Raw genomic sequence first — 22,142 nt, forward strand, 5'->3', positions numbered from 1 at the left:
AATTCAGTTCATTAAAGCTCGCGCGTGAGGTGATGGTGATGGCGACGTTGGCGGTGGTAGTGGCGAGGGAAAGAAAAACGCGCCGCGACAAAGAAGCTCGAGAAAGAAAAGCAGCTTCTTCGGATCTCATTCTACCTTCGCGACGCGTCGCTGCTCGTTATCCGACAAAAAACGTGTAAGAGACGAAAATTTCTCTCGATGCGCCTATACAGATATATAAAACGAGCTTTTCGTTCGAGAAAAAGCCATCTCAGCTGCCGGCGCGGGGGGAGACCCTCGGGAGATGCCGCGACGCAGCTGCAGTAATACATCGAGACAATTTGAGAGTTAAATTCCCGATGCGAATCATTCGTCTTAATTGATTTTATCCGCCCGAGATGCGCCTCGAGCTTGCGCGCGCAAGCTCCAACGATAATTTCTAGTGCTTTTAAGCACGAACTCGAAAATCGTTCAATTTACATTACAAAATCGATCTCTGCATCTGCGATCACGAGAAACTTATTCGTTATTTTGGCACAGTCGATCTTACTCGCGTAGTGGGGATGACGATGCCTCTCGAAGGTGTAGTAAGGACGCGCCTCGCTGCCGCTGCCGCCGCTCGGCTGATAGTAGTAGTCGTTGCTGCTGCCCGTGGCGATGGCGGCGCGTCGCAGACAGCGCGGCTGCTCGCCGTCCCACCGGCCTCCGGACTGGCACGTTCGCAGATAAGAGCCTTCCAGTCTGAAGCCTCGTCTGCACCTCACGTGGCACTTGGCTCCTGCGGGATAATCCTGGGCTCCCGACGGATGCTCCGGACACCTCGTCTGTATACACAAATCGACTGATAAACTTTATAAGCAATAAAACAATATATAAAATTCGGGTATTTAACAATTGAAGATGTTTTTGCCACTGCTGATAAAATCAAAAAGCTCACAATCGAATACTTTAGCTTCGATTGCCTTAAATTTTGTTACAATACATAAAAGAATTTTAGAATATCGATCCTGACACAATCTCCTGCAATATATCTCAAATATTGTGCAGGCAAAATAACTATAGTGTCACAGAAAGAGAGACAAAAATGACTATACGGGATCGCGCGTTGCACATACCTCGCCGTACTCCGGCTCGGGGAAGGCCGGACATCTCTGCTGCTGCTCCCTCGGCACGCATGTCCTCTTGTCGTCGGCCAGCACCAGGTCGTCGGCACAGACGCAGTAGTAGCTGCCGTTGGTGCTGACGCAGTCGCCGTTGCAGCCGCCGTTCTGATAGAGGCACTCGTTCACCGCCAGACACTGGCTTGTGTTTCTGCGCGATTTCACATTGTTATTATTGATAATTATTGTATCGTTAACTTGAGAAAAATCATCGCGTACCTCCTGTTGACGTAGTAGCCGGAATAGCATGAGCAGGTGTAAGAGCCGAGGCCGTTGATGCAGTACTGCTCGCAATTGCCGTTGTCGATTTGGCACTCGTCGATGTCTGGCCGCACGGAGAGAAAAATTAAAGTACCGTAAAGATACGAGTCGTCTCTGTGCAGTTGCGAAAGCGCGTTAATTACAAAAGCTACTACTCACCGTGGCAAGCGCCGTCTCTGAGCTCGAAGCCGGGCTTGCATCGGCATTCGTAGGAGCCGGGCGTATTGACGCACTCGTGCTCGCAGCCGTGTTCCTCCTCCTCCTCCTCGCTACTCGACTCGGCCTCCGAGCATTCGTCGATGTCGACGCAGGCCGAGCTATTGGTCTCGGAAACGCGATAACCGCGACGACAGGAGCAGATAACTTTGCCGCCGCCTTCTAGTAGCTCGTCGAATTGGCATATTTGCTCGCAGCCGCCGTTACTCGCCGCATCACACGGATTGTCGTTGTCCTCGTCGTTGCTGTCGATCCGCTGCGTCGTTTCGCAGTCCTCGCACTCGTCTATCACCACACAGGTACGATTGTCGCTGTCCAGCAGCCTCGAGCCCTCGGGACACTCGCAGTAGTAGGCGCCCTTGGTGTTGCGACAGTAGTGCGAGCAGCCGCCGTTGTTGCCGTGGGCGCACTCGTCCAGGTCCACGCACACGTTGTACTCGGCCTGGTAGACGTGGCCCGGCCGGCAAGTGCATCGGTGGCCGCCCTCGACGTTCTCGCAGAGCTCGGGGCAGTCGCCGTTGCCGATGGCGCACTCGTCGACGTCCAGGCAGGTCTTCTCGTCGGCGTCCAGATACCAGCCCAGCGGACAGGTGCACTTGATGCCGGTGGCGACGTTGTAGCAGGTGTGCGAGCAGCCGCCGTTGTCGAGCTCGCATCTGTCGGCGGCGATGCAAGTGCGACGATCCAGCACCGAGAGAGCGTAGCCGTCCGGACAGACGCACTCGTACGAGCCGAGGGTGTTGAGGCACTCGTGGAAACAGATCGTACGGTCCTCCTCGCACTCGTCGATATCGAGGCAGGTCTTCTCGTCGTCGTCGAGCCTGAAGCCGGCCGGGCAGTAGCAGTGATAGGCGCCCAAGGTGTTGTTGCAGTACTTGGAGCAGCCGCCGTTGTCCTGGGCGCACTCGTCGATGTCCAGGCAGCTGGAGTTGTCCGCCGGCGACAGGTAGTGGCCCTCCCGACAGGTGCACAGGTAGCTGCCCACCAGATTCACGCAGTCGTGCGAGCAGTTGTGATTGTGGGGCTCGAGGCACTCGTTGAGATCGACGCAACTCCTCTTGTCGCTCTGAGACAGCGTGTAGCCCGCTGGACACGAGCAACGATAGCTGCCGGGCACGTTCACGCAGCCGTGCGAGCAGCCCCCGCCGCTACCACTGCCACCGACGTCGTTCTCGAACTCCTCGCACTCGTCGATGTCCACGCAGGTCTTGAGGTCCTGTTTCAGTCGGTAGCCCCGCGGACAGGAGCAGCTGACGGCGTTGGTGCGCGCGTCCACGTGGCAGTAGTGCGAGCAGTGGCTGCTCTCGGCGCCGCAGACCTTGGACTCGAGGCAGTCCAGGCCATTTTCGGCCAGCACCGAGCCGGCAAAGCAGGAGCAGTGATAGCCGCCCACGGTGTTGTTGCAGACGTGCGAGCAGTTGCCGTTGTCCCGAAAACACTCGTTCACGTCGTCGCACAGTGCCCGGTCCTCGGGGTTGCGCTCGAAGCCGGGCCCGCAGCTGCAGTCGTAGCCACCGTACGTGTTGACGCAGCCGTGCGTGCAGTTGTCCAGGTTCTCGAGGCACTCGTCGACGTCGGCGCAGGTGCGATTGTCCGGGCCCAGCCTCATTCCGCTGGGACAGCCGCAGCTGGTGACGTTGTTGTTGTCGACCACCTTGACCTCGCACAGATGCGAGCAGCCTCCGTTGTCGCGGGCGCACTCGTCGTCCTTAAGGCACTTGCGGCCGTCCTCTGCCAGTTTCATACCCTCGGGACAGGAGCAGTGGGTCGCCCCGTGCTCGTAGCTGCAGCGGTGCGAGCAGCCGCCGTTTTTGATGTAGCAGTCGTTGATCTCGACGCAGAGTCGGCCGTCCTCCAAGAGACGATGGAGACCAGGACAGGTGCACCTGTAAGAGCCCTCGCTGTTGTCGCAGCCGTGCGAGCAGCCGCCGTTGTTGATCGAGCACTCGTCCACGTCCCGGCAGGATTTCGCGTCGTCGGCGAGCACGTATCCGTCCGGACACTGGCATTTGTTCAGGCCCTCGACCACGTGGCACTCGTGCGAGCAGCCGTGATCGCCCTGGCAGCGAGTCGTCTCCAGGCAGGTCTTGTTGTCACGATGCAGCGAGTGAGTCTCCCGGGGGCACTCGCAGCTAAAACCACCCTCGTGATTCACGCACTTGAACTCGCACGGATTATTATTATTATCTTCGCACTCGTCGATGTCGCTGCAGGTCTTGTTGTCGTCGTTGAGCGCGTAGCCGTCCAGGCAGGAGCATATGTAGGAGCCGGCGGTGTTGACGCAGGCGTCGGCGCAGTCGTGCTGGCCCTGGTAGCACTCGTCCACGTCGCTGCAGGACCACTTGTCGTCGAGCAGCTCGTAGCCGGCCTCGCACTCGCACCTGTACGAGCCCTCGGTGTTGACGCAGCGCTGCGAGCAGGCGTACAGGCCCTCCTGGCACTCGTTCACGTCGCGGCAGGTCTTCTCGTCCTCGGGCGAGAGCTCGTAGCCCTCGGGGCAGCCGCAGCGCACCCGGCCGCCGTCCTCCTCGCAGGTGTGCGAGCAGCCGAACTCGCTGGCGCATCGATTCTCTTTGACTTCTTTTTTGTGGTGGAGGCAGTGGCGGCCGTCGGGGCCGAGTGACCAGTTGGCCGGGCAGGAGCACTCGTAGCTGCCCTGGGTGTTGACGCACTCGTGCGAGCAGCCGTGTTTGCCGCCGTTGGCGCACTCGTCCACGTCCTTGCAGCCGTGACCGTTGATCTCGAGCTCGTAGCCCTCGTGGCAGCCGCACTCGAAGCCGGTCTCGTTCTTGGCGAAGCACTTTTGCTCGCAGCTGGAGTTCCGGCAGGGATCGTAGGTGCGGCAGGAATGGCCGTCCAGGTCGAGGCTCAGTCCCTCGGGGCACTCGCATTTGTAGGTGCCGGGCAGATTGACGCAGAGATGGGAGCAGCGATTGTACTCCGGCACAAGGCACTCGTCGATGTCCTCGCACTTACCCTTGTCGGCTGCGGGCTTCATGCCCACGGCGCATCCGCCGCTCGTGCAGATTCGACCGCCGGGAAGCAGCACCATCTCCAGGGGACAGTCGCACTTGTAGCTGCCTGGCGTGTTGATGCACAGGTGGCTGCATCCGTTCGTTTTGCTAAGGCACTCGTCGCGATCCTTACAGGTTTTCCGATCGTCCAGCAGGTCGTAGCCGTCGGGGCAGTGGCAGCCCTCGCCTCTCACGCAGCCGTGGGTGCAGCCGAGCTGCTCGCAGCTCATGGCCACGCAAGTGACCCGATCCTCGGCCAGAGTCATCCCCTCGGGACAGGAGCAGGTGTAGTTGCCTCGCTCGTTGTGACACGCGTGGGAGCACTCGTGGCTGGCGTCCTTGCACTCGTCCACGTCCCAGCAAGTCGATCCACCCTCGCCCAGTCGAAATCCGCTGGGGCAGCGGCACAGAAACGAGCCCGGGGTATTGACGCACTCGTGCTCGCACGAGCTCTTGATCACGCACTCGTCGATGTCCTGACAGGTCCTGTTGTCCTCCTTCAGATACCAGCCCGGATTGCAGGTGCACTCGTAGCCGCCCACCCGGTTCAGGCAGTTGTGCTCGCAGCCGTGCCGGCTCTCGCCCTGGGCGCACTCGTCGACGTCCAGACACCGAACGCCGTCGACGAGCTCGTGGCCCGGCGGACAGACGCAGCGTGGCCCTTGGCCCGTGTCCTCGCAGCCGTGCACGCACGGCGTCCGGAGATTCGCGCAGGTCTGCCGGTCGCGGGGGATCTCGCAGTTGGACTGGTCGCGACCGAGCACGAGACCCACGGGACAGGAGCACGCGTACGAGCCCACGGTATTGTTGCAGTAGTGCGAGCAGGGCCGGGGACGCAGCGAGCACTCGTCGATGTCGTGGCAGCTCGAGGCGTCCTCGGCCGACAGCTCGTAGCCCGGGTGGCAGCTGCACGAGTAGCCGCCGTCGAAGTTGTTGCACAGGTGCGAGCAGCGACGCTCGTAGTCGTCCTCGTCCTCCTCGCACTCGTTGATGTCTGTAGTTGATATAAATATTTATGAGTGAGAACGTGGATTAAAGTTGACTTATACAATTATCTTTACTTCGCTCGTGCAGATTTACTGCTTAAATATTTTGCTATCTAGCGTAACAGGCTTAAAATGGTAATATGGCATTTAAAAATTAAAATAAAATAACACTTTGATCGTACGAAAGCTTTATTTTCGTTGAATTTACAATTGAGGATAGTAAATGAGACAATTTTAAATACCACTTTTGGAAAGAACAAGCTCAAAAACATAAGATATTGCTTGTCAATCGAGACATGGGTATAGCCGAAAGTAATCAGTCATAATCGTTTTATCTGAACAGTCAGTAGGTTTGATTATTAATGATTCCGCTTGTGATAAGAACAAAGTAATTTTTTGCTTTTTTAATAAAAAACAGTTCAAATAGCTGCTTCATATGGTGTCTTGACTCATATACAGTTATTTTCATTCAATCACTTGCAATTTTACAGATTTAATCGTACTCGCCATCTAGTGGCGGAGTCTTGAAGTGGTATTGTTGTATTCAAAGTAGCTTTAATATCTTTCAAAACGCACATGATACTTTCCGCGTAATTATAATTGAAAAGTCATAAAACACCAGCCAATTAATGATTTTATACTTTAAACATTTTATATCGTCATTTTTTTTGGCCATTAGGGCTTCATCAATGCCGAGCCTCAAACGAATCTTTCTCAATTACCTTTGCAGATACCCTCGTGATTCTTCCTGTAGCCGATGTTGCACTCGTAAAAGCTCGACGACTCGGTGATGGCCTGCTCGTCGTCGTCGTCTCCGTCGCCATCGTCACCCTCGCTGTCGTCGTCCTCGCCGTCGTAATCGTCGTCCTCCTCCTCCTCGTCGTCGTTCTCCGCGTCGTACTCGTCCTCGGGCAGCTGCTTCGTCTTCTTTTTCAGCCTCGGCACGCACTTGTAGCCACCCGGCAAATTATGACACTCCTCGGTCTTGTCGTTGCACAGCTTTCTCGCGGCCTCGCACTCGTTGACGTCTGCCCAAAAATCGACGTATTATAATACAAGACAATCGATGCAATGTAATAAAGCGATAAAAGCACAAAAGCTGGAGTGTAACTCACCCTCGCAGGTCTTGTAATCGTCGGCCAGGCGGTAGCCATCGGGGCATAAGCAGTAAGCGCTGCCGGGCGTATTGTAGCAGGTATGCGAGCAGCCGCCATTGTCTCCGCGGGCGCACTCGTCCACGTCCTCGCAAGTGCGATTGTCCGGTCTCAATTTATAGCCGGGCCAAGCGTCGCAGCTGCACTCGTAACCGCCGGCGAGATTGTTGCAGCCGAGCTCGCAGGGCCCTTTGCCGTCGTTCTCTGCGCACTCGTCCACGTCTACACACAAACACATGCAAACACCGGCGACGTATAATAAATGCATTCACATAAATACGAGTGCGCGAGAGCTCGAAATTATTATCAGCGTCGAGCTGGGATCGCAGCAGCAGTTACACACTAAAACACCAAGCTGCATGCACTGCGAGCTAGAGATGCGCAACGCAAAAGCGTCGAAAATTCTGGCAGAGAGCTGGCGGCAGCGGCTCATTGTCTCGGCACGAGCGAGCAAAAGGCACACACGCATCGATAAACCCAAAGTCCTCGCTCATTGATTTTTTTCCTCTTTTTTTTGTTCGACGAAACGAGGCTGGAGTGTGCAGTCTCGCGATATAACGCGTCACTCAGCCGTCAAAATTCACGCGCATAGTTCTCGCGATGTACGTATGAATTTACTGCGTTTGGCTGTAAAAGCTTGAAAAACCTTTTCTTTTTTAGCAAATAGAGTCATGAGTGAGGAATTTTTACGCGTTACAGCCCTGATAGAGATGCTCGATATTAATATTGGCCCAATGGCGAAAAAACGAAAATTCGAAGTGTTTTAAAATTCATGATCGTTAATTGGCTTGTTTATGGCGATTTTCCATGATAAATATTCAACGAGGTTTTAATAACTGAAAAATATCAATTTGATTGTTTACAGAAAATAGAACAAGATTTCAGACCCCTTAAATACGATAACATACTATATTTTAAGCCTTCGCCACCAGATGGCGAATACCGATATTTGTAAACCTGCAAGTGACGAAGTAAAGGTGTATTATATAAATCAAAGCTGAATGAAAAAATTACATGTATCTGTTGAATAGTCACCATCCTACAAATGCATTCTTGTATTCTTTTCTAAAATATTTATTTCAATCAATATCATCTCTAAGTAATTGGTATCGACGATCTGACACGATCAGTTTCGAAAATCGACAAAAGAAAAAAGTATAAAGAGCGTATCGCCACTCCACAGCTCTCTGCCATAATACTTGAGCCGCGTTCCTCGATACGACGCATCGTAATGCTAATGTCTTATACTCGCCTCGACAGGATTTATTATCCAGCTGGTCCAGCTCGTAGCCAGGATGGCACTCGCAGCGATAGGAGCCAAGGTCGTTGTGGCACGTGTGCTCGCAGCCCGACGTGCCTTCCGCGCACTCGTCGATATCTGTAACAATTGGGCCATTATACATGTACAGAAAGGCGTGTGCGTATGTTCTCGTCTGTTTATTATTGACGCTTGCAACGATGATGATGATGATGATGACGATGATGATCGCACAAAAGAGGAAATATTATAACTTCAATAGCCGCGCAGCCACGAATAAAAATTAAAAATCGCCGCCTTTTAATTTCCGGGGCTTGCCTGCGGGGCAATTCGCAAAATTCTCTGCCTGCATCGTTGCCGTCGTTATACGACTACTGCTCGCGCGCATCGAGATCGAATTTTACGATAGACGCGCGCCCAGCTTGTTGTACATCGTATATGGAATTCATACCCGTGAATATATATCTGCGCCGCGTACATAATAATTGTAAATACATAAAATAACATACACGATGTTTTGACCCGAATTTATTATATCGACGCTTATGCCAAACCTATATAATGTGTACTACAACAATAGGACGAATCGATAGATCGCGCGGATTAATATATAAATACGCAACGTCGAAACGATCCTCGAAATTATTCATGTACAGCTCGTCAAAGTATTCTATAATAACAATAATAATAATAATAATAATTAATATTCGCGTAAAAAACACCCACCGATGCAATTGAACGCTTCATCCATGCTATATCCGTCGAAGCAGCTACACTTAATGTCGTCCTCGGTGTCGGTGCAGACTTGCTGGCAAACGGCGCCGTCGCTGCTGCATCTCCTCGTCAATGGCTTCACCGTGATCAGATCTTTTATTTTTTTTTTTCGTTGTTGGGTGCGTGCCGATAAAGAACAAAAATAAATATAAAACAATACGTATATAGATCGGAAATCCTCGGGGGCAATTTGCATTTTGCGCATGCATGCGAGGCTGCGCTGCAGCCATTAGCTAACAAAACAATAATATATTTTTATGGCCCCTGCGCGCAATCTATTGCTGCAAACATCGATATGTATATAATACTAAAACGAAATCCAATCATATAAGGGCGGGTATCCATTACCGAGTCCCGCGTTCATTTTACTTTCGTATATGAATAAAACAATAAGCCGAAATAGCTGTGCGCAATGTATATAATAGTATACCGTCGATTCTGACGCATTCGGGAAGTACGCCGAGCCACGTGCCGTTGCTGCAGTAGAGCACCTCCTGGTCGGGATTTCGCAGCGCGTAGCCCTCGTCGCACTTGTAAATCGCCATCTGGTATCGATTGTGCGGCGGCTCGAGGTTTTTTCTTTTTGCGCACATGAAAAAAAAAAAAATATTCAAGAGTGAAATAGAGAGGACCTACACAACGTGGAAAGATCTGCTTACTTGGTGGATTTTTGAACGCGAGCATTTTTGACGCGAGGCGGCTTCACGGCCGGCTGCGAGTCTCTCTGTTTACCCGGACAGCTGGCGTCGAGGCGCGCCAAAAAATCCGCGTTGAAGCTGCCCAGGTACTCCTTCTTGCGTCCCTTGCCCCTCTTCTTGTTCGGCTGCTTCTTCCTCCTCGACGACTTGACGATCGGCGGCGGTGGCTCGTCGCCCAGGAAAAAGTCCTGACGAAAGTTCGCCTCGCCACCTCCTTGAACGAGAAAACAAATACACGATTCACAGATCGAGGCCCGATAAATATCATATAAGTAGAGTCGATAAATTACATCGACGATAAATACGTGAGATCGCTACCGGCGATCCTCGTCCGCGCGCGTGTGTAATCAGCGCATGAGCATTCAATAATAGAGCTATAAATTCGTTGGTCGATTCGAGAAAAACAGATAGTCGCTGCGATAAAGAAAGCGACCCGCCCGCGGGGTTGTGAGCCGACGTCGCGGCGAATCATCCGGACCAATAATAACGTTATGCTAGGCGAGTAAAGAAAAGGATCTCGAGGCAATGTGCACTTATAACATGTATTATATGCCTTTCCCGACTCTGTTCCTATAGTAAGTGCGAATGTGTGCGCGCATATACATACTGTAGGGAAATAAAGGTTGAGGATATATACGGAGAGATTCAGCTCTGATAGAGCTTGAACGATGTGCGGTGCGGCTGTGGTGCAGCCTGCGCAGCTACACACACAGACACACACACACACACACATATAGCGAGAGGAACAATGGGCTCGAGGCAATTTATCAAAAGGTGGAATTATGACGTTCTTTTATTTACGATGGAATACCGTGTGATCTACAGCTTCTATGTATATATGCTGCCACTGCTGCTGCTGCTGCTGGTGTATGTTCCATTATAACCGCAAGAGTCGACTCTCATCGTGACAAGTTTAAAGCATTGGCTTTTTATCCCTCGCCTAGTGGTGGTGGTGGTGGTGGTTAAAAAAAAAGAAAAAAAAACAAAGAAATAAACAGAGCCCGCGAGAGGGTGAAATAGTACTGTACACCGCGAGGCACTCGATAAATTTCCGTTTATTGTGCATATCTAATACAATATATAGCGTGGCCCTATATACACACGCAGCGAAAATGGGAAAATAAAGTCAAATGACGGTTTCCGATTTCATCTCTCTCTCTTTCCAGCTGCGGTTCGAGTTTTGATTTTTCGACACCGATGGACCGTGCGTGCGTTTGTGCGCCTGCCTGCCCGCGCGAGAATAACTTTTTGATTGGATTGCGTTTATATGCCAATCTCTCGATGGGCATATACGGGGCTCAGAAAAAAAGCCGCTAATTCGGTTACAACGCGCGTTGTACGAACGTTTTTGTCAACAAAAGTATTGTTTTTACCGAAACGACGCGACCGTAAAAACGTGTACCTGTTACATCCGAGAGGGGATAAAAAAATATTCCCCGCAACTTTGCGGGATCCCGCGCGCACTTTCTCTATATTTTGCGTTCTGAAATCTTTGAGCGCGCGGTATTATACGCACGTGGACCTTAATAATCGTAAAACAACCAAGTTGTCGTTTGACGCGCGCCGATGACTTTTCGCCTAGTTCTGCCCAGAGTTGCGACCTTTCGAGTTTGTGCAGCAGTGAACGCAGGAAAAGAGTGTGAGGAAAATATACGACGGACGACTTATACCGATCCTGAAAGAAGTTTTATTACGAGCTGCGTATCTAGACGCGAATACTCGATTGTCTTTGTCAAGTTCTCGTGCTTTACTTCAATTTATTACATTTTTTTATAATAATTTATTGTTTCCTAACATCTCGATAGCGTTGGTCTAGACGAGGTGACAAATAATCATATAGAAAAATCGTAAATTGGTTTATTTACAAGACAATATCAGAGATTGATATACGTGTAATGGTAACACGTGTCTCCAATAGGTGGCACAAAGCGCAAACATGATTTACGCGGACGAAGTAGTTAAGTATATTAATATATTAGAACAAGTCGTAGAGCGTCGTGTCGGTACGTATATGAATATTTTGTCGATTTTGTCGCATTTTGTATCCTCTTTTCTCCAGATTTTCGACGAAGTTCAAAACGCGAAACGCTATAGAGTCCATTTATGAATATGTGAATGTATTCTGTAGAATAAAATCGGCGCGATTTTTCTCTTTTGACACAGCGGAGTCGTAACGTCTACTTACTGTACACTATGCGGAGTCTATTTTTGTCCACTTGATCGCTGAATGGATTATTAAATGGAATATCTATTCGCATACTTAAACATGTTCCGTTTCACGTTCCAATGGACGAAAATAGATTCCGCATAGTGCACAATTAATTATGATTTATTCATTTTATTATTTATGGAGAGTAAAATTTTACTGTAAAAGTCTGAGAAAATTCTGTATCGATGAGAAAGTATAAACGAAGTGTAGTGTTGTGACTTTTGTTCATAATATATGCGTATAGGCATAGACAATGTCCCTAATTCGCTGGATTTAAGCTTTCTTATCCTCTAGTTTTCAACGGCAGTGTATTAATTGGAATTAAGGGACAGCACGACACTACAAAGATATTGCCATGCTGGCTGATTTTTCCCGCAACTTTGTTTGGGATCTTATACGCGCACTTTCTATACACTTTGCGTTCTGAAATCTTTGAGCGCGCGGTATTATACGCGCATGGACCCCAGATAAGGTGACAAATGATCATGTACTCGTCAATATAGAAAAATCGTAAATTGGTTTATTTACAAGACAATATCAAATATTGATGTACGCGCAGCAGTGAGAAGTGTCTCCGATAGGTGGCACAAAGAACAAACATTGATTAACGTGGATGAATTTGTTAAGTACGTTAATTACATAATCAAATGACTCGTCGGTGAACCATCGTAAAAATTGTGTACCTCTTTTCTCCAGATTCTCGATGAAGTTCAGAACGCGAGACGCTATATTTTAATAATCAATTTAATCACACCCAATTCAAATTCTCTCGAAAATTTGTCTAGTACATAGATCATTCCTACTTCAAAATTGGGCGATTTTTGTTTATGTTTTGGGCGCGAAATCGCCGCAGTTGAGATTAAAACGATACCACCGTGTCGGACGATAGCACCACCAGACCGTAGCACATTTAGTTACCAAGCGGTAAGATAAGAGTCTCAAATTTCTTTCAGTGTAGGGTCAATTTATGAATATGTGAAAGTATTCTGTATAATGAAATCGGCGCGATTTTCTCTGTTGACACTGCGGCGTCGTAAGTTAACGTGTGCTGACTGTACAATTAACTACGATTCATTCATAGAGTATAATAAAAGTAATTCGAGCTAAGGAGAGTAAAAGTCTACGAAAATTCTGTATCAATGAGAAAGTATAGAAGAAGCGTAGTGTTGTCTATTTTATTTATAACATATACGTCAATAACGACAACAGCTTATACATAGTCATAGATAATGCCCCTACTTCGCTAGATTTAAGCTTTCTTATCTTCGAGTTTTCAACGGCCCTGTACTAATTGGAATTCAGGCACAGCACGACGCTACAAAGATATCGCCATGCAGACTGCTCTCACCTAACACGGGTCAGCTGCGTGATTAGTTCGACCGTCAGTCCGCGTCAGCCGTGGGTACTTGAATATTTGAGTACTCGAATGAAACTCGAAAAAAAATCTGGACTCAATCGAGTTATTTTTGGGAGTATAGTTGGAGATGTTAGATTTCTATAACCATTTCATTTTTACTCGCGCCGACTTTTTACATGCCGAAAAACGATGATTCCTCTGCGGCTGCTCGATGTAATAGCTGAACACATAATGTCGCGCATTACGCGCGATCCCCGCCTGCAACATTATCGCGCGATATAACTTTCACGTACGCCGAGTCCTAGACTTGGACCAGGACGAATAAATTTTCCCGCGGCTCCCGATCGCGCGACGCGACGTACACGTATATACGTACGTTATAGTATGTGTGCGCGACGCCTAAACGCGAGATATCGGAAATTGCAGTCGCGCGCGCTGCAGCTGCCAAAAGCAGGATATCGAGCTATTTTCTCGAGGAAGTTTTGTACATTTGCTGCCCAAATGGCTGCGATTGCGAGTGGGTGTGTGTGTGTACACTTTTAATGTAACGTCGAAATGGTCGTTTAGGTCAAGAAGAGCCAGACTCTTCTCTGGATAGAAATACTCGACATTATATGGCTAGTTTTTGACCAACTTAAACTTGATCGTAAAAAAACGCTTATTACTTTTGATTTTGCAATTTCGGATGGTAAATTCTTAAATAAGATAATTCGAAAGAGCCGAATTAATTTATCTAGAATTCATTCTCTCGCTTCAACTTATATATATTAATTTGACTTTGTCACTTGCAGATTTACAGATTTATAGTTACTCGCCATCTAGTGCTGAATTTTTAAAGTGGTTTTGTCATATTCAAAGTAGCTTAAAACTGATCTCTACAATTCGAAATGATTTATTTATAATTTTAAAGTCTTTTGAAACGCGCTTAATATTTGTCACATAATATTGTAATAGAAAAATTGTCAAAAACAAGCCAATAAATGGTTTTATATTTCAAAACATTTAACATACGTGATTTTTCAATGGTCATTAGGCCATTATTTATGTTAAGACAGGATAGCTTACAGAAAAAAATCGAAAAATCGCGTAATATATTTTTACAATCCAGAGTAAATAATGAGGAACATCATCCCGATCGGCAAGTGGATATACCTTTATCAAAAATATCATTTAACAAGACTTTAATGGAAATTCAGCGAGCAGAGCACTATTATGTGTCGCACGCGCATGACAAATTAATCATATTACGTCGTTTGTCAAAGCCTCGGATAGCATCTCTCTTTGCCCCGTGCGTGCATATGTATTCTTCGTCGTCGTAGTATCGAGAGAGATGGCCAAGTGCCAATATAAACTACACATAAGCCATAGCGTTATGTAACGCATATAACCGCGGCGCACACACGAGCTATACGTGCTGCTGCAGGGCAGATTCATCGCCGCTCGCTCGCCTGCGTGTATCGTACAAAAGAGCGCCTATACACACACACACACACACACACATGAATCGTAATATTAAACGACGCTCGCTCGCGCATACCGTCGCCCCCCCCCCCCTTCCCGGTGTAATGAGCGGAATATCCTTCTCCATTACGTGTCTCTGTCTCTCTGCACTCGCTGTTCTCCGTTATGTACATGCGCCTCTGTTTATATACACTAAGCTACCGTCTGTGTATACTACCCGCGAGTTTATTTTACCCGCAAAGCGTGTGCGACGGTGGTGTACACATATATCTAGCTCGGCCCTATTGTGTCACTCGTTGATGGGTTTTCGTTTGCTCTGCTGTGCGCCGCCAGCCGCCTGTGAGTGTGTTCATCTTCTTTCGTTCTTTCGTCGTCTTCTTCTTTTACTTATTTTTTGTTTTCAACTATAAACGTGCTTTACCGCGATAAAAAATTGTTACTGGTCGCATGCAAGCTCGACGTTCACAAAAGTACATTATAATTGCTCGAGCTGTTTATCTTTGGGCTAGGCACAATTGTAACGGTATTATTTGCTACCTGCAGCTCCTTTTCATTTCGACATTAACTCAAAATTATAATCTCGTGCACGCGCATCGATTCGTCCTTATAGCCCGTATTACAATTTCAAAGTGGGGGGATCTTTGAGGAGCTTGCACAATTATACACGAATAGCGCGCGGCTATATTACGGAACAAAAGATCGACTCTCTGTCTCTGTACATACAATACAATGCTCGGAGGCTTCGCAGGAGAGCTTACATCGTCACGTGTACAGCAGCAGAGAAGCTCACGAACTAGTCGTCCATTCCAAGACGTACACACCACGGGGCATACGCCTGGACGCGGATAACAATCTCTGGAGCTCGTGCTCCAACTGCGTGGACGAGATCTCGGCTCGCGAAGCAGCATAAGCGGATACAATTCCCCGCAAACAAGGGTAACGGCGCGCGCTAAGCTGTATATAGTATACGGATGACGAGCCGTTTCGTCTGACTGCACGGGTCTATTACTACTTAGCTGCCGAGATTGAGCTATTTTGACGAAATGTCTCTCTCTCTCTCTCCTCAACTCTCTAGATGCTAGACGAGTATTCGAGTCGAGTTAAGTTTGAAATTCGAGAGCATTATAATATGGTGATTGAATGAACGAAACGAATATGTATCGAAGTATACGCATATAAGTTTGATAAAACGAGCAAACAACGAAGCGGCGGGCTATACAGAGCACGGCAAACTTTCTCATCGGAACACACGAATCGCTACTGTACCACTGAATGCGAAGCGCAACGCACCCGACCATAGCTGCGAGAGAGAGAAGAAACCGGAAATTAATTACAAGTAATCGATTATTGCATCGTGCGCACCGACAGCCACCCCTGCTGCTGCTGCTGATAATGAACACTCGATAGCCGCCGCCGCCGCTGTGTACATATAATATATAATTAACCACACGGGGGGGGGGGGGGGGGNGGGGGGGCACACGATCTTACTACTCGGAAGTGCGCAGGGGGGACGACGACGATGATTCGGCGCAAATGTTATATATAGATATATCGAGGCCCTCGTTACACGCTTCGCTTGTTACATGTATATGCTTGCACACCTGCGCTTGATTATTACGTACAGAGACTATCGTCGTCTTTACGCGTCTGCACATCGCATGCACAAGCAAGCGAGCGAACGAACGAGCTGGGCGTCGAGTGACACAATGCTATCGGGTGAACGTATTGCTCACAGCCTATAAGGCTGAGTAGCGAATCTCGAATATCCGGCCGATTTAAGTATACGAGCTTGCGATTATCGCGGGTGGAAAAATTATGTCATCCGAGATCGAGGCGCGAAAATCTACTCCTATATATACAGGCACTGATCGATGGATCGTGAACGGAAAACTAGATGACTGTATACGTATACGCGTGCTGTATTTTCGCCTCGAGCTCGTTACACAATCGGCGCCCTCACGTGCGAGAACAGAAACGATCTAATTAGTCGAGTATATAATCATTATCTGCATCGATCTCGCAGTGCGCGCGCACACACACAGTTATAGGGCAGAATTGTGCAACGGTTTAATAAGCAATCGGTATATAGCGCGCGAGAGCCGAGAAACGTATCTATGTACGCTCCCGAGTTATCGATCCGTAGATCGAAACTTATAATACGATGGGATTTGAACTTGTGCGTTGGTCGCGTCGCCCGAGCTCGATTAATTAACTGTGCACGCTGAGCTGCATGTGTATATAATGAATACGTTACATTTTCTAATTTATGTATCGTAATATTATATCACGATACGCGCGATGTATAAGATCGAAGTATCGCAATTACGGCCGGCGTAACTCTGACAAATCTTCATCGCGCGCGCAAGGATGAGGTTTTTCTCTTTTTCTTTAACGATCATGCGCTCTTCGTATACGTGTATGTGATTTTTTACTCTCCTTCCTGAGCACGCGCTAATGCTGATTGAAATTGCGGCGCGCGCGCGAAGCTTTTTGTTTTAAGACCCGAGTGCAAATTTTATTGCTATACGGGTGCTGCTGCGCGAAACAATAATGGCTGCACGGCCGCGTATAGTGCGCGCGCGCTGCAAGCAATTGAACAAATGGACTTCGAATCGATTCTATATCGTCGCCCCAGCGCAAGAACCGCACAAATAAACTTAAGGAGCAAAAACAACCTTATCCCTATGTTAAAAGGATAGGATTAAGGCACCTTTTTGCCACTTGAGTTTATTTGTGCGGTTCTTGCGCTGAGGCGACGATATATGGCCACCCACACGCGGGTAAGAAAAAGTAAATTCCATATAGCTGTGCTGTGGGAAATTTTCGGACGTATGAAGTTGGAAACGTATCGTCCAAATTGGTTTTATTTTTGTTACAAATCTTGCTTTGATTTATAGATTCATTTCTTCTTTGTCGCATGCAGATTTACAGGAAATAAGTTACTCGCCATCTAGTGGCGTAGCTTGGCATTAATTATAATTGAATTTAGATTGATTTTTGTTGTAATCAACAGAAACACTGAGTCACTATTTTAAGTTATTAATTTTCAATCAAAATGTTTAAATTTGACAACAGAATTCAATTTTTTTGCTTTTTTCATTTCAACATTATTGTATTTGACTGAATTTCACGCATTTTTTTATGCAGCGTATGGATCAATAATTGTAGATTACTATTCAACGAAGATTTTATGTAAAAGTACCGAGAATAACATTTACCATCAGCTGCATTAATTTTAAAGTCTGATTTTAAACTTCATCTGCATTAAATGCTTCGATTTAATATTTTATTTACTTTCAAAGTCAATGATGAGTATGATTTGTAAACATTCACAAGATTGTGTGCCCACGAAGAGGAAATATTCTCATTTTTTCCATTATATGTCTAATTTGAGTTACGAAAAATTCCTTTCTCTGCGTATTCGATTGTAAACGCTATTTAGATGCAGCAGATAAGTGGTACATTTTACAACATGAATTATTAGCTTTTGAAACAATAAATTTTTTTTTGCTAATACAGATGATACACTGATAATTTTAAAACAAAAAACAGGTAATATATACCTAATAAGAATGAATTTTAATTTTTGACGATCGCATTTATAATATTAATTTATGTTATGTCATTTTCTGAGTCAAAAATACATGCTTTAATATTCATAAGAATTTTTATAAAAATATTAAATGTTCCTGTGTCTATTATCACTTATTTGATGATCATTATCTAAGTAAGAAAAATTTCTAAATGTAAATAAATAAAAAATCGACATTTTTCCTCTCACTCGCGTCAATGCCTAATAGCTCGTGAACAAATATCAATTTAATTATTCGTATCGAGCGGACATGTTTCTGCGACCGCGTTGAAAGGTGGTGGCGCCTCTACCCGGAATAACAGTCCAGTACAAGAACAGTAAGGAAAATGACCACCGAAACATTAGCCAAGAAGGACGTCCTGGCTCTACTCGTTATGCTGTACAACTTCAAATTCTTAGGTTTGGTGCCGGCCAAGTTCGAGATGATCACCAAACCCACCTACCATTGGAGATTCACCAGTACCAGGCTGTCTCGCGCGTACAATTTAATTTTAGTCGTTTTCATAATGACTTGGGGCGTTGTGACTACGAACGCGGAGATACACAGTTATTACCAAACGACGAAAAGCTCGTTCGAGGTGCTCATCATGCAGGTCAAATCGTACATGCGATGCACCGCGGCGTGCTTCAGTCTCCTAGTGTTCGCTTTCAAAGCCAACGAATTCGTTCAATTGATAAACAAATTAATGACCATCAAAGACATGTCTCAACTGATCAATAAAAAAACTTCGGTCACGTTCAAAAAATTGCTCTGGAGTTGTATCAAAATTCATATCGCGTTCAATGTGTTGTGGTTTATTAAGAGATGTCCATGGAATTATTCCGAAGTCATATATGTCATCAATTCGATCGCGTACTTCCTTGCGATCAACATCATCAACGGTATCTTCGTTCAGTATATGTTTTTTCTACTGTTTTTCAAACGTGAAATTCGAATTTTAAACGAGACTTTGATGGACATGGGTCAACCTCGCATTGCTCAGTTAATCAGACTCGACGTCAAACAAATAAGACGAAATAAACTGATGCGTTTGTTCAAGCTTTACACGGCCCTGCACACCTTTTCTCAAGATCTATCGCATTTTTATGCGCTATCGATCCTAATCGATATACCCGAGATTTTGGTAGCTCTGATCCTGCACATCTATCGCTTGCTGTATCAACACGTGGAGAACCAATGGTACAGCGATTTAAATTACCCATTGCACATTTATAGAAGTCTTTTGTTAGGACTTCTCTTGATCTCGATACCTTTGAGCTTGACCATAGTCGTTACAGGCTGCGTAAATGAGGTAATTGTTTTGAAGCTTCGTTCAAAGGTATTAATGTATAAACTCATATGAATCAAGTTTAGACGGAGAAAACTGGAAGAATCATAAGTTCCATGCTCATGGATCCTCAAAACGCCTTCATGTCGGATGAGGTGAATCTGTTTAGTAATAAATCAGTACGAGAAAGACTGAAGTATTTTTTCTTGTTTCAGCTGAACAAATTCTCCATTACATTGACGTTTCAAAAGATAGATTTTACAGTTTATGGATTCTTTTCTTTGAAAGAAAAGTTAATGATTTCTGTAAGTTGTTGTTATCGTTGCTCTGAATTATTGAAATGTCTTATTTTTTGTTTTAATTTTTAATGCAGATTGGAAATGTATTAACAACGTACGTAATGATCATTGTGCAATGGAGGAAACAAACTAAAGAATAAACAACTGAATAGCTGTATCCATTCATCAATAACAAAAAAACTGCTACATTTTTATTAACAGGAGAGTACTCTCTGTTTCACTCAATGAGTTTTCAAAATAAAAAAAGATAATGTTCTAATTGATGGTTGAAGTCTCTCTCAATTCTCTCGACACAAAAGCAAATCGACTAATGACATAATTGTTTGAACCTCATGCTATGAATAATTTTAAAAACAAACTGACAAGAACCAAGTAATATAAGTTCAAACAAAGAATCTCATAAAAAATAATTTTTTAATGCTGTACTTATAAGACACTTAGCGTGGATGTCGCATGAAAGTCGTAAAAACTACAGTATCAGAATAGAAACCAAAATGACCACTAAAACTTTAGCCAAGTGGGAAGTGGTAGCTCTACTCATTTTGCTATACAGCTTCAAAATTTTAGGGCTGGTGCCTTATAAATTCGAGGTGTTTACTAAACCCACGTATAACTGGAAGTTTACCCCTTGCAGACTATCTCGTTTATATAATTTGGTTTTGGGTTGTGCTTTATTCGCTTCGGGCGTATTGGGCAACTTAACCATCGGACATTGGTTCGAATGGAGGCCAAAAAATCCATTCGATATGCACATCTTCAGAATCAGGTTATATCTGCGCTGTTTCGCCGCAATTTTCACTCTTGTCGTGTTCTTTTTCAAAGTCGACGACTTGATAATGATAACTCACAAAGTCATGGAAATCAAGGAGATGTCGCTGCGAGTCAGTAAAAAAGCATCCAAGTCGGTCAAAACGGCACTGTGCAAATGCATACAACTTTATATATTTTTCAACGGATTGTGGATATTAATAAGGTTCCCATTAAACATCGCGGAAGCCCAGGGCTTGATAGTCGAGTGCTCGTATTTCTACAGCATGAACATTATCAATGGTATTTTCATGCAGTACACGTTCTTTCTCATCTTTCTCAAGGGTGAGCTTCAAAATCTGAACGATGCCATGATGGAAATCAGTCAAGTTCACGTGGCCCAGTTGATCCGACTCAATGAGAGGAAGAAAAAGAAGGAAAAATTGTCGCTCATTTTCGAGCTTCACGCGACTTTGTTCAATTTTTCCCGAGACTTGTCGCGCTTTTATGCTTTAACGATCCTCATCGATATATCTACGACATTCGTAACTTTGATCTTGCAAACTTATATTTTATTGCACGATAATCAAGAGCTTACTTGGTACGATGGGGCTGGTGTTTTAGGGCTGACTAGAAACATTTTATTCGAATTAATTCTAATCTCGATTCCGCTGAGCTTGGCTGTTAACGTTACCGATTGCATCGACGAGGTAAAATTTTATCGATTGATTTTAATATTTCATGACAAGTACATTTTTTACATTTATTTTAGAACCAAAGATTGGAAAAAATCGTAAGCACCATGCTAATCGATCCAGAGCATGCAGATATAGAGACCGAGGTGATTCATATTAAAAATAAAACAAGACAAGATGAACGAGTAATCTACTTTTGTTTCAGTTGAACAAATTTTCCTTCACGTTGATGTTCCAAAAGATACAATTTACAGTTTTCGGTTTTTTTTCCTTGGACGAAAGTTTGATGATATCGGTAATTGGCCATTGCTAAGATTTTTGAAAAAAATCAATACAGTTTTTTTATTTTTCAGATTGGTAATGCACTGACCACGTACGTGATGATTGTAATGCAATGGAGGAAGTATGCAATGCCCACAACGGATCGATCAAGCAAACATTAATGATTAATAATTGATTCAATTTATATTAATTTATAAAAGATTCACTGAGCAACGGTAAATTAATAATGTCCTATGTATTATTTGAAATGTTTCAAAATACAATACTATGAACAGCGGTGAATTTGAAAAAGAGCCGCTCCCCACGCAAACTTTCAATTGCCACTCATACGATTTAAAGAGTATTAATATAAGATTATGGATTGATAAAAATACTTCTTCTTAATTTTGAAGAAGTGTAGAAATTATTTTGTGGGTTACATTAAATTATTAGTTGATTTCGTGGACTGTCCTTTGGTGGCAGAGCAAATTCGATTTCTGTCCAAATTTCTTCTCTCACTTGTCACACGAGTAATTTTTGCGACCTTCGTGGACTGTATTTTGGTGCACAAGCAAATGCTGTTCATGTCCAAATACCTTCTCGCACATGTAGCATGCGAAATCTTTGCGACCTTCATGGACTGCCTTCAGGTGAGTGAGCAAATTACTTTTTTGCGTAAATTTCTTCTCACACTTGTCACACGAGTAATCTTTGCGACCTTCGTGGACTGTATTTTGGTGCACAAGCAAATGC

At 45.7% G+C, this 22,142-nt stretch overlaps 1 protein-coding gene across 1 annotated transcript in view; it reads right to left on the reverse strand.

Annotated features, from left to right (window-relative positions):
• LOC106648479 (fibrillin-2) overlaps positions 1–22,142 on the reverse strand; it is a 94,738-nt gene that overhangs the window by 10,789 nt on the left and 61,807 nt on the right. Inside the window, exons 3-12 of the mRNA XM_023459595.1 lie at positions 9,462–9,714; positions 9,233–9,381; positions 8,755–8,895; positions 8,023–8,148; positions 6,732–6,992; positions 6,339–6,644; positions 1,560–5,624; positions 1,359–1,464; positions 1,095–1,290; positions 530–803 (exon numbers count right to left, since the gene is read on the reverse strand). Of these exons, the coding sequence (XP_023315363.1) occupies positions 530–803; positions 1,095–1,290; positions 1,359–1,464; positions 1,560–5,624; positions 6,339–6,644; positions 6,732–6,992; positions 8,023–8,148; positions 8,755–8,895; positions 9,233–9,381; positions 9,462–9,714 (5,877 nt within the window). The remainder of the gene's footprint in view (positions 1–529; positions 804–1,094; positions 1,291–1,358; positions 1,465–1,559; positions 5,625–6,338; positions 6,645–6,731; positions 6,993–8,022; positions 8,149–8,754; positions 8,896–9,232; positions 9,382–9,461; positions 9,715–22,142) is intronic.

The sequence above is a fragment of the Trichogramma pretiosum genome, unplaced genomic scaffold (assembly GCF_000599845.2).
Source record: "Trichogramma pretiosum strain Unisexual culture from Peru unplaced genomic scaffold, Tpre_2.0 scaffold7, whole genome shotgun sequence".
In the NCBI taxonomy this organism is placed as follows: Eukaryota; Metazoa; Arthropoda; class Insecta; order Hymenoptera; family Trichogrammatidae; genus Trichogramma; species Trichogramma pretiosum.